The 13455-nt window shown below is 43.2% G+C and overlaps 1 protein-coding gene across 1 annotated transcript in view; it reads left to right on the top strand.

Moving 5' to 3' along the window:
* The window catches only part of LOC127430918 (membrane-associated phosphatidylinositol transfer protein 3-like), a 105059-nt gene that overhangs the window by 1245 nt on the left and 90359 nt on the right, over window positions 1-13455 (top strand). Inside the window, exon 2 of the mRNA XM_051681059.1 lies at window positions 7914-8009. Coding sequence (XP_051537019.1) covers window positions 7914-8009 — 96 coding nt within the window. The remainder of the gene's footprint in view (window positions 1-7913; window positions 8010-13455) is intronic.

Raw genomic sequence — 13455 nt, 5'->3', positions numbered from 1 at the left:
TCTTACATTTTTTGCAGGAACACATTGAGTTGAAATAATGAATAACTGTAGTGATTAAATATTTTTCTGTAATCAACAACAAAGCCAATCATGGATCTTGTTATGCATTATGAGCATTGCCATAGAACCAAATAATTTCCTTGGTCCGAGGATGTAAACAGTTCAGAGGAGCATTTCTTAATTTAAACATAACCTGAATACACCATTATTCTGATTGTTACTGGGAGTTTGTTCAACCACTGAGGAGCATAAATGAAGTTCTGGAAAAGACTGACTCTTAGTATGGAGAGGAAAGTGATCTAGGTGACTGTAGCAATAAGACCAGGTTGTAGTCATACAGCTTTATTTATGATTGAAGGTAGTGAAGGTAGGGAATTGTATCTTGAACTGAATTCTAGTGCATACTGTACATACAGTCAGGGTAGAGACCTGAGCTGAGGTCTCATGTGAGAGAATTCCCAGAGGTTAAAAACAGACTGAGCTGTACCATTTTGGATGTACTTAAGGGAATGCATATCAGATGCTGTAAGGCCAACAAGTAGTGAGTTGCCATTACTGGTACTTTCCTTGTGTAGAGGAGCATGTAGGACCAGGCAAATTTCGTAATATGGTCTACAAAGTAGAGATGGTCAACTAAGATGACAGCAAGTGTTTTTATAGGCCTTGAGGTGACAGCTGAGATAAAGTGTAAAGCAATTTTCACAGATTTAGGATAAGTGTTGAATCTGTAATGAAAATACAATGACTGAAAATTCGCAGTGAAGGGTGTAGCACTTCTTATGGTCTTTGGGGGAATTGGTTTTCTTACATTTCCTCTGTTCTGCACATAGTTTTCTTGTCACTAGAGGGTCAAGGGCTGGAGGAAGAGTGACAGGATGGCTTTTAGACTGCAGGGCAGAGGGCCTCATTAAATGTTTATGAGTTCATAGAAGAGGATGGGTCAGTATTTGCAGAGATTTAGGAGAAAGAGAGGCTGGAAAAGTCAGGTGAAAACTGATGAGGTAAATGGTTTAAAACTGTCAGTTGGCATAGTTGCTTTTGTTAAAGCTTAATAGAGAATGGAGAAATGGTTTCATGGTAACCTACAAACTTTTTTCACATGCTTGCTACTTCTGGAAAATAAGTTGTAACTGATAAGCAAGAAAGAAAGTTTAGAGCAGTAGAACAGTTAAAATTAAGTTAATCTCTTCTGAGTTCCATAATACACCTTATACATGCAAAAAAATCCTATTTGTAACCAACCAGGTCTCATGACAAGTTGTAATAATAGTACAAGATGGCAAAATCATACAAGTTTGCTCATAAATAAATTCCCATAATTCCCATAGAGGAAAATAAATGAACCAACTAACGTTATTCTGATTTTTCCTAAGTTTAACCCCCAACCCAAACCTAAACCTAACCATAAAGTCTAACACCTTACCCAAACCCTAAACCTTACCATGATTTTAATTGGAAAATAACCCTTATGTATCATGGAAAAAAGAATATAGAGGTTTTTGGAACAAGACAAGGGAAGTATGTTAAAGGTTATTGACACACATCGGTCATTTTTGAATTGCAGTAATAAATATGGAATAAGCAGTGTTGGGTAAGTTACACTAAAAAAGTAATTAATTAATAACTACTAAGTACATCTTCTAGAGTGTAATTAGATTACTGTACTTATTACTCTGTCTGAAAAGTAATTGCATTACTTATTACTAATTACTTTCTAAAACCCTTATCAACCTCGACCAGATGATAAATACAAGGACAGACATGAAATTGTTCTTTTAATTCTTTCAAATAAATCATATAAAATCAAATAAATTATTCATGAACTGGCCAAAGAATTTAAGGGGGCAGCATTAAATTAGAAAACATATATTTTAACATTAGACGTTAAATAAGAGTAATCCCTTACTTTACTTTTTTCAATGAAAAAGTAATTTAATTACAGTAATTAATTACTTAGTAATACATTACACCCAACACTGGGAATAAGTAAAAAAAAAAATGTTCTTTCTTTCTTAAATCTTTCTTAAAATTAAGTGTAGAATAAGAGCCTAGCTCAAATTTGATACCTGTATTTTACTGATTTGAAATTCTGTTTGTTGATTGGTTTGTCTCAAAGTTGTAGGCTACCTTTTGCCAAGTCATAAGATATCTTTCAATTTCGAGTTGTCATGAGTCTTGTTTTCCAGTAAAAATATCTAAATATTCTTAAAACAAGCTAAATTAATCTGTAAGCAAAATGGTGTAACATATTTAGACTTCTTTTAAGAGAATGTATCTTAAATAAGTGTATTTTGTCTTGTTGCACTGACAGGTTTTTTTCACTTACTGTTCACATGCTTAAGATAAGAAATATTTGCTAGAAGACAATACTAAAGATGCAATCTCTGAAAACAAGCCTTAATATCTCATACATTTTAGTTCCCTATCTGTCACTCACTCGACGTTGTGTCGATGTAGTGACACTAGAGGTCACCCTTGGGAGCCCGAGACACCTCTGGTCTTTGATAAAAGGCCAATGAAAATTGGCAAGTGGTATTTGCATGCCACTCCCCCAGACATACGGGTATAAAAGGAGCTGGTATGCAACCACTCATTCAGATTTTCTCTTCGGAGCCGAACGGTCATGCTCACTGAGCTGAATTCCCACAACTGTTCATTCACCTCTGCTGGATCTGATGGTGCATTTCAGCGGCTTCTCCCTCCTCTGCACTAGTGCACTGCAGAGAATGCCCCTGGGTGCTTTGGCAGAAATAAAAGAGTATATTTCTCTAAAAGAGTATATTTCTCTAAAGAGTATATATCTCTAAAAGAGCGGCACACATGGAACGTCTTTTTAAAGATGCGTCTTTTTAAAGATGCCTTTCCTTTGTGTGTTATTCCTGGTTGCGCTCGTTATCTCTCGCCTGCTGACGGTCAAGATCACTGTCTTTCGTGTCTGGGCACTGCTCGCGTGGAGACAGCGTTCGTGGAGGGGTCATGTACTCATTGCGAGAACATGTCCATGTCAACGATGCGGTCGCGGCTTACCTTCGTAAGAAAGCAAGCCACCCCAGAGGCTCCCCGCCTCGGTCCTTCTACCCACGGGTATGAGGCCAGTGTGGCTAACACTGGGGGTGATTTGGGGACCCCAATGGGACCACCTCCACCAGGTATCCCCCCATGGACCTCCCATTCCCCAGAATGCTCGTCTGCCCAATTGGGCTTCCGGATGAATCTGTCGGCTCGTCTCACAGTGAGTTCGACCTCTTATTCGGAGCCTGCGAAAGTGATGAGCTCTCGAGCACAGCATCGGAGAGCGGGCTCGTCCAGTCGGACACGGAAGCCTCAGTTGGCTCCTCCTTCGGGTGCGGTTGCCCAGTCACAGGCTGACGCGGAGATGACGACATGCTTTCCCGGGCAGCCGTGAGTGTTGGGCTAGAGTGGAACCCTCCACTCTCCCCTGAACCCTCGCGGCTCGATGACTGGTTCCTGGGCTCATGGCGCCGCTCAAAGCCATGCCCTGCCCCCGTTCCTTTCTTCCCAGAAGTGCATGAAGAGCTAACAAGGTCGTGGGAGGCACCTTTTACTGCCCGGTCCCCATCTTTCAGCTTCCCCACCCTCATTCGGCAATCTCCCCGGTGGATAAAGGCCCTCGTGGTGCACCTATGCCCGCAGAGCGCCGCCACCTGGCGCGGGCGCCCAAAGCTCCCGTCCAAGGCCTGTAGGTTTACGTTGTCTCTGATGGCCAGCCTACGGTGCCACTGGACAAGCCGCCTCCGCCCTGCACGCCATGGCTCTCCTGCATGTCTGTCAAAGTGCTAAAGTAACTGCACAAGGGTAGTTCCGCCTGGGATTGATGCAGAAGCTGCGCTCGGCGACCGACCTCGCTCTCTGGGTGACAAAAGTCATGGCGCGGTCTCTCGGGTGGGCGATGTCCACCTTGGTGGTCCAGGAGCGCCACCTTTGGCTCAACCTGGTCGAGATGGGAGAGGCCGACAAGGCACGGTTCCTTGTTGCCAACCATTTCCCAAGTTGGCCAGTCCGGTGACACCGAGGACTTTGCCCAGCAGTTCTCAGCGGTGAAGCAGCAGACGGAGGTTATCTGGCACATCCTGCCCCGGCACGGCTCAAGACCCCACACCCCGTCTGCAAATCGCCAAGGGCGTCCCCCTGCAGCCCGGCCCCGGTGTGTAGCCCACCGCAAGAAGCAGACGCCACCCGTCTCGCGGCCGCCAAGAACCCGCGAAAGGCTTTGAAGCTCCCCTGAGACGGGCGACCCAGGGATGACGAAACCCGCTGCTCTGGAGCTGGTAAGCAGACCACTCCATCCCCCGGTTGAGGGCCGGGAGGAGAATCTTTTGCTACCTTTGCATTTAATTGTGCTGCATGCCCAAGTGGCTGCAGTACCCAAGAGTTCAGCAAGAGCGGTTTCCTTGTTCCCTGGGTCACCGTCATCACGACCACTGTCCACCACTCTATTTGGCAGGTTTGGCGCTCCAGCTGTGGCACAAATCCGCCCCCGGTGTGACAGTCTCCACGGGTCACGAGGACAGGCCTCTTCCTCCCCGTCCCAGGCTGTTCCGGGGTGGTCACAAGGAGCCAGTTAAGTGCTTCGATGTCCCTGAACTCAGCACGGCCATAACACAGTGTGGCACCTCAGGCTCCGCCCCGTCGCGAGGCCCCACTCGCTGGTATGTCTGACGAGATTGTCCCTCCGGCCGAGATGAAGAAGGGGTTTTACAGCTCCTAGGGGTTTTACAGCGGTGTGCGCTTTACGCATCTATTTGGATCGCACGCAGAGCTTTAGGATCTCTGAGCAGCTCTTTGTCTGCTTTGGTGCACAGCGGAAAGGAAGCGCTGTCTCCAAGCAGAGGATCGCCCACTGGCTCATTGACACCATAGCTATGGCATATCACGCCCAGGATGTGCTGCCCCCGGTAGGGCTATGAGCCCATTCTACCAGGGGTGTAGTGGCCTCCTGGGCCCTGGCCAGGGGTGCCTCTCTAACAGACATTTGCAGAGCAGCGGGCTGGGCAACACCCAACACATTTGCAAGGTTCTACAACCTCCAGGTGGAACCGGTTTCGTCCCGAGTAGTGGCACGCAATACAAGCGGATAAGCCCGGAATAGCCGGCCAGGTGTATCGCTTGCATATAGCGCCTTTCACCTCCTCTGAGCTGAAGATGTGCGCCATTAATTCCCAGTAGTGTTCACAAACTATGTTCCCTGATTGACTTCCTCCGAGCTCTGTGGCAGTTGAGTTTTTGGAGAGACTCGCTGCCGACCCAGTGCATGTACTAACTAAGAGCCCTGTTCTGGGGTAGGTGCTCCGCATGTGGTGGTTCCCTGTAAGGTAACCCTATGCGATGTATATCTTCCGCTAATTCGTTTCCCTGTTGGCAAACTGCATCTTCCTTGGGCAGAGCCCCCTCTGCCACAGTCTCCATGTTTGTAGTAACTACTCCCCTGTTGGGTAGGACCTACCATGAGACTTCTCCACATGATCGGCAAGACCATGTGATGTATTTTCCACTTAAATATCCCCCCCTCTCTCTGGGCGAGGTGTGGTCTCTGCTATGTCGGCCCAGTAGGATAATTTTGGTCGGCCCTTTTTTTTAGGGAGTGAAAAAAAAGAAGTGGAAAAGAGGCCACGACTGGGCTAGCCTGTCTCTATCTTTTGGGTAGTCGACTTGTCCCCAAAGGGCCGTTCAACATTCATAACTATGTTGGGGGAGGTTACGTGTCAGCCTGGTGCGCTGGCTACGAGGCACACAGTTGTCTGCCCGTCACACACCGCCAGTTCACATAACACAGTTCAGCCAGTTGCTGTGTTTTGTATAGGGACCCCTAGTGTCACTACATCGACACAACGTCGAGTGAGTGACAGATAGGGAACGTCATGGTTACTTGCGTAACCTCCTTTCCCTGATTGAGGGAACGAGACGTTGTGTCCCTCCTGCCACAACGCTGAACGACCCGCTGAAATGGCCGGACCTTGTCTCGGCTCCTCAGCATAAAACCTGAATGAGTGGTTGCATACCAGCTCTTATACCCGTATGTCTGGGGGAGTGGCATGCAAATACCACTCGCCAATTTTCATTGGCCTTTTATCAAAGACCAGAGGTGTCTCGGGCTCCCAAGAGTGACCCCTAGTGTCACTCCATCAACACAACATCTCGTTCCCTCCATCAGGGAACGGAGGTTACGCAAGTAACCATGACATTTTGTTTAGGTGAGTTTATCTTGTTTGAAGGATTTTTAAATGTGTTTAAACCAAGACAAATGACAAACGTGACTTCTGGGTTACACAAAATCAATGGTTTTTACATGTTTTCCAGGTCTCTGTCTATTGAAATATTCTACCATGCTGTTTTATATGAATAATACACATCAATACACATCAAGAACAAAGGCCACATAAAGTTTATCAAAAAATTTTGTTCAATGTTTAAATACTGGCATATCCAATTCTGCAAGGCAACACTCATATATTTCCCAACATTTGCTTTACATTTACTTTAATTAAATTATTTGTTGAAGAGAGCACAGGACAGAGTCTCATCTCATCTCAAAGCAAATGCTAATGTCTCTGCCAGTGACACTTAGATTGTCCCTGCTTTCAGTTGGGATGTAGGAAGGAAAATGAGAAGAATCTACAAAGCAGTTGGGAACAATGCAAGCATGAACAGAAAGCTCTCTGTGGGCTTATCGGAGCTCAACAAAATCCAGCCCTGGCTCTTTATTTGCAACTCTTGCAGTGTAGGTGTTCTTTTCCTATTTAATTAGCCACGCTCATCTTCAAAGTAGTTCTCCCTGGGGGAGATGTTATGTGCAGCTTTATCTGCCATATGGGGAAAGTTTAGCAAATGGAACACCATTCTTCAGGCTATGAACCATTTTTTTGAGGTCTTTATGTCCCTGCTTAAGTGACAGGACATAATTTTTGCTGCAGTGCAAACTTTAAAGGTGAACTATGTGATTTGTGCGTCACTAGTGTCATCACACGTTTTCAAACAGGTTTCCCAAATATCCCCTATCTGGCATTGGTTGGCAAACAATCATGATTATTATGCAGGAAATTGAAATGCTGCTTCCAAATGTTCATGTAACTTGAAATCAACCCCATTCTGCTGATTTAATGAGAAGCGCATTCTGACATTTTTGCAAAAACATGTTCACTTGTTCTGTGTGGTGCTACTGATAGTGTGTTGTGCGAGAAATCTCTAAAACACGGGTTCTAGTCCCATGGAAACCAAGAAGTAATCGCGTTCACCTAAATAATGGTAAGCACATTTCAGAAGTTGCATTTGTATCTCTAAAATAAAAATTTTACTCCACTGCTGGTTCCATCTTTGGCCACTGGAGGCAGCAGATCGAATTTCGGTAATCATAGACCGATTTCAGCGGCAGAACTTATGACCTACTGTCAGCTAATTCACAGTGTAATCAGTCTGTAGCAAATTTATATTTATTTAATTCCTGCCCCAAACTCTAACCTTTGGTTAAGCTATTGTTGCTGTGATAGGCTGATATGGATGCTTAAACAAACAGAGTAATGTTTTGATAGTACCACAGTGTTTACAGTTTTCGGGAATCAACTTATATCTCTAAATATTAAGCTGAGATAGGAGAAAGTATTCTAACGCTGAAAAAAATACACAGCAGAAAATGTTTTGGTGGTTCATTCCAAAATGTTTTAGCAAACGACGTTTAACATTAGTATCTTTCATCATTAATATTGGTGTATTATTAATATATCCCTATAAATACATTAATAAAAGATGGTACCATAAATATGTGTTTTTTAAGCCTCAAAAGTACCTGTAATATACTGCATCCTCACCTTGTATTCTTGAATATAATACACTTTACTAAGCTAATTTTGGTGATTTGTTTTAAAAGTAGTTGTTTGCTCTGTCTCTCTCTCTTTTAGTGCCCTCTCGAAAACACAGCGCCTCCCACTGGAGACTCCAAAACATTGCACAGGAATCTGTTGAAAGCTCTGATGAGGAGTTTTTTGATGCCCGGGGTAAGAGACGATGTTGTTCCTTATTATTATTGGTGAAAATCACTGGATATTCTTTAAATTTAATTTCAGTCAGGACCACTTCTGTCAAATTAATACTTGACTTGAATACTTGAATGAATACTTTTATTCATTTACAAATAATTAAAGCAATCTGTTGGTGTTTTGGCGTTATGGTTCTGTTCTGGGCAAAACCTCTGCCCACCCATGCAGCCATGCATGCACAATACAGGTACAGTCCTTAATTACATAGATTAAATGGACACTTAAAAGAACTTAAAATACTCTATGATGAAGATGCGGATTTCTCAGCGATCTCCTTCGGATCCATTAGTGTGTTCGGTGGAACACAGAGTAATCTCAACTCGTCCAGCAAGATGGAGACTGTATGGCCACAGTTTCAAGTCGGACATTACTTCCTTGTGCCACAAGGCTGCACCTGAGAGCAGCGATGAGCTGTGTCTACGCACGGTGAGCAAAGTTGCTGGAAGCAAATCCCGGAAGCATTTCAGAGGTATTTCTACTCCTGATGATGTCATGGTTGAGGTGCGTTCTGTCGTGTGCCTCATCCAATTGGAGTTGAGAGTTCGATCCTTTAGTGAGTAAGGCTTCATGGGATTTGTAGTCTGTTTTGGACTCCCTTTGTTTGATTTTGGCGAGGTTATATCAGTAAGATTTATGACTTGTTATTTGGGGGCCTGAGTTAGGTTTTACGACTGTGTTAGGCCTGCCTTTGTCTTCTATCTGAATACATGAGGCCCAACATTACCCCCTTTGGTCTGAAGAGTTGGTTGTTGTCCAGCATCTTTAGAGCAACTGAAGAGCCGAACAGTTCTTGTCGGTTCACAGTAACCTGTGGGTTACGCCATCCATGTATTCCTGATAGGTTGCACAGTCCATACAGTTCATTAGAGTTCACAGAGGCTTTATCGTCTGGACAGAGATTGAGGCACATCTGGGCATAGAACTTCTAGCTAAATCTAAAACTACATTCATCACACATAAACATTTCAAGTTATTGGAAGGCACAGCATTAACCGTAACACAATCCTTTGTTGTTCTTTGGTCATAACACAAAATCAAAGTAGAACCTGACATTGGTTACTAGGAACAAAATGGAAGAGGAAAGGAGGGTTAAAGGTTAAAAGGCTTATCCTTGGAAATGATTGGGGATAACCTGTGGGATGGGCTCAGACTGGTGTGTAAAACGCGGCTGTACGAGGAGGGAGTCCAGTCTGGCCTGTAGGTGTTGAATGTACCTGTACATGGCGTGTGCAATAATTGCAATGATGATCCAACCACTGAGGAGGAGCCAGAGGGCAACCAAACTGATAGGGTGTTCTCGGTAAGATGACGATCTGCTCATGTGACTAGGAAATATAGTGGTCAAGCCAGTTGGTTTGAGACTGAACTTCACTAATTTCATCCCTTCAGCCTGAAGCTGCTGTTGAAGGGTGTCATCAACGGTGAGGTTGTGACCTCTAAATGCGTCCATGATCTCAATTTCTGCGTCATGTTTGTTGATGTTGAGATGATGGAGGACAATATCGTCAATGTGCACGGTGGCTCCTTGGAGAACCGTTAAGAACACCGTTTGGTTGGAGGTCACGTGACGTCATGTAAGAGGCAGACGTGTGAGCAATGAGCTCTGCGCACTTTGCTAAGTTTTTAATTATTTTCATGTTATAATCTGGTGAATTTTGATACACCCAGTTACACATTTGCTCTTTGATGCAAAACATGGCAAAGAAGTCAAAATCCTCAGGCTCTGGAGACATTAAAAGACACTTATGTGTTCAGGATGAAAGCCCCGACAGACCTACAGACCAGGGACTCAATTTGGATGGCGCTGTAGGAGATGTCGGTGATGTTGACGAAGATTCTCGCTGACTTGGAGGATCTCGCTGTAATACGTTGATCGATTACGGCGATGGAAACAAAATTCTCTGAGTTAGGTACAAGAGTGACTGATGTTAAAAAATGAATAGACTTTCTGGAATCTTCGGAGAGGGAATTAACCGCTAATCCGCCCGCGACTAAAGTTGATCTGGAACGTATTCTTGAAAAGCTTGAAGATCTTGAGAATAGAAGCCGCAGGAATAATGTTCAAATTGTTGGAATTCCTGAGCATGAGGAGGGCAGAGATATGGTGAAATTCCTAGAGGAGACTTTCCCGAGTCTGCTCGACATAACAGGCCACAAGCTGGAAATCGAGCGAGCTCACAGAGTCCCAGCTCACAGATCTGCTGAGGGAGAGAGGCCCCGATTGATTCTGGCCAGATTTCTGAGATCATCCGATAAAGATCTTGAGTTGCGCCAGACGAGGAGCAAAGGAAAGCTTTCTTGGAAGAACCATAATGTTTTCTTGTTCCCGGACTTTGCGAGTTCGACAAGAGAGAAACGCGATCGGTTCAAGGAATGTAAGAAACTCTTGCATCAGAAAAATATCTCGTTTGCTCTGATGTTCCCGGCCAAACTGAGAATAGAAACGAAAAACGGTCGCAAAGTATTTACTTGTCCAAATCAGGCAATGTCTTTTATAGAATAAATGTCTGAGTAAACCATTGGATGTTTCTCATGTGAGTGGGTCGACTCGCTGTACTTACTCTTGAGGAAGCTGGGCGTTATTTTGGTTTCTTTTTTCTTTTTGCGTTGGCTCCGCCTAACGGCCGGAGCTTGTTTTGTGAATAACATTTCTCCTTAAAGAAATGTTGCATGGAAGTTTGAGAGTGGACACTATGGATGACCACAAAATATCTACATGCTTACACAAAGGATGTCTTTTATGAAGTTGATGGATTATGTAAGTCAGGGTATATACTTTTATGCGGCCTCCGAGTGAATTGACTCGACCATCCGGGGAACCGGGATGCCTTTTTTTGTTCTTTTTGTGTTGGCTCTATTGAATTGTTCTATTGAATAACACTCCTTTGGAATAGCTGTGGATTAATCTGTTCTTTCTTCGTGCTTATTCCTCCTGCTGGCTGTAGTTTGTTTTGTTGAGTTTTTTTTACGGGACATTGGAATGAATACGTCATCCGCTGAACTCATAACAGCCAGCTCACTGAAAATATCTGAATGGTTTTATATAAGCTGGAATTTGTTTTGTGGAAGACCACACCTTTGAGACAGTTCTGTGAATGAATCTACACATTCTTTGTGTTCATTTTTCCTATTTGCTGGGTTTATTTTACAAAGTATTTTCTGTTATGTAATTTTGCCTCACACATTTGTGAGGCAAAATTGAGCAATCTGATGGCAAAGTTGTCGTGGGGGCTCGTGGGTGTTCATGGACCTTTTGAGTTTAGAGGGATTGACGCCGGTTGGCGCTTTTGTGTGCGGGGTTAATGCGCACGTTTTTCTTTTTTCTGTTTGTTTTGTTCGGGGGGAAGTTCGTGGTTTGATTGTTTCACTAATGGGGAATGTGGCCTGTATAATTTTGTTTTTGACACACAATTTATTTTTTCTACTATATCAAAATGTCAAATGTTAATATGAGTGTACTATCTCTCTCCACATGGAATGTAAATGGGTTGGGGCACCCCATAAAAAGAAGGAAGGTTATTACTTTTCTTAAACGTAAGAAATATGATATAGTGTTTCTTCAAGAAATACATCTTTCCCTGCAGGAAGCTGAAAAATTTGGGAAGAAATGGGGTGGACATGTTTTTTTTTAGTGCTGGCTCAAGTAAGAGCAAGGGAGTCATTATATTGATTAATAAACATCTACAATTCAAATGTCTCAAACAGACTAAAGATAAATTTTTTTAAAAGGTTGATTTTGGCTAATATTTATGCACCTAATGCTGATGATCAGGGCTTTTTTATACATCTTGAAGGGATGTTGCAAACCACTGGCAGCCCTCATGATATAATATTGGGAGGAGACTTTAATCTTTTGATGGATTCAGTCCTTGATCATAGTGAAGCAAAAGTGTGCAAGCCCCCTAGAGCAACATTGACGCTTCACAGTATGTGTAAAAATCTTGGTCTTACAGAGACTTTTGAACCCATCTGGTAGGGACTATACATTTTTTCATCAGTCCATAAGATTTATTCTAGAATAGATTTTTTTTTATATCCAAATCCCTCATTTCATCTGTTGTTGATTGCTCAATCATGCCCTGGTGAGTTTAGAGGTGATGCCACATATAGAGAAAAAGAAATCATATAGTTGGCGCCTTAATGTATCCCTTCTGCAAAATCCTGATTTCCAACAAATGTTAAAGACTGAAATCAATATTTATATGGAGACCAACTGGTCCTCAGTATCCTCTGTGGGCGTGGCTTGGGAGGCACTTAAGGCGGTTCTTAGGGGTCGGACCATACAGTATGCCTCATTCATCAAAAAATCCAAAGCACAAGAACTTATGGAGTTGGAAGGAAATATTAAAAGTGCCGAGGCAGAGCTGAAGCGCCGTATGTCAGCTGATGGCCTCAGAGAATTGACCCGATTGAAATACAGATATAATACTATTTTGTTGCGGAAAGTGGAGTTTTGGTTATTCAAGGCAAGACAGTCATACTTTGAGTCAGGTGACAAAGCAGGGAAGCTTTTGGCTAGATATATATAAAGCAGAGAGAGTCTTTTTCTACCATTTCCTCAGTGAAATCTGCTGGTGGTGAAATTTTTACTTCAGCCATTGATATTAATAATGCTTTTAAATAATTCTATATTGATCTTTATAGTTCCATGTCTTCGTCTACTGATGAAGATATTAGAAACTTTGTGTAACCATTAGATCTTCCTAAACTGACGACTGAGCAAAAAACTCTCTTGACTCTGAGATAACCTTGGAGGAGCTTGATGAGGTAATTAAGTCCCTACCTACTGGCAAAGCTCCAGGGCCAGATGGTTTTGCCGCAGAATTTTCGCAGATCTTATGCTACAGAACTGGCTCCACTTTTGTTAGAAGATTATACTGACTCATTAAAGAATGGAAAGCTTCCACCAACCATGACGCAAGCCCGGATCACTCTGATTCTTAAATGGACAAAGATCCAAGCGAGTGTAAAAGTTACCATCCAATCTCCCTGATCCAACTAGATGTAAAAATATTGTAAAAAATTTTGGCTAACCGATTAAGTAAAGTTATGACATCACTTATATCTATAGATCAGGTGGGGTTTATCCAGGGCCGCAGCTCTTCTGATAACATCAGGCGTCTCATCAATATCATGTGGTCAGTAGCGAATGATCAATCTCCGATCGCTGCCATCTCACTTGATGCTGAAAAGGTGTTTGATATGGTAGAATGGGAATTTTTAAGATTTTGGAAATGTATGGGTTCGGGAGTACATTTATTGGTTGGATTAAGTTACTTTATAGACACCCTGTAGCAGCGGTACAAACAAACGGGTTAATTTCAGATTATTTTACTCTGAATAGGGGCACCTGGCAGGGCTGCCCTCTTTCCCCATTATTGTTCTGTCTTGCCCTGGAACCATT

This window comes from Myxocyprinus asiaticus, chromosome 40 (assembly GCF_019703515.2).
Source record: "Myxocyprinus asiaticus isolate MX2 ecotype Aquarium Trade chromosome 40, UBuf_Myxa_2, whole genome shotgun sequence".
In the NCBI taxonomy this organism is placed as follows: Eukaryota; Metazoa; Chordata; class Actinopteri; order Cypriniformes; family Catostomidae; genus Myxocyprinus; species Myxocyprinus asiaticus.
This window is presented reverse-complemented; position numbering and strand designations above follow the sequence as displayed.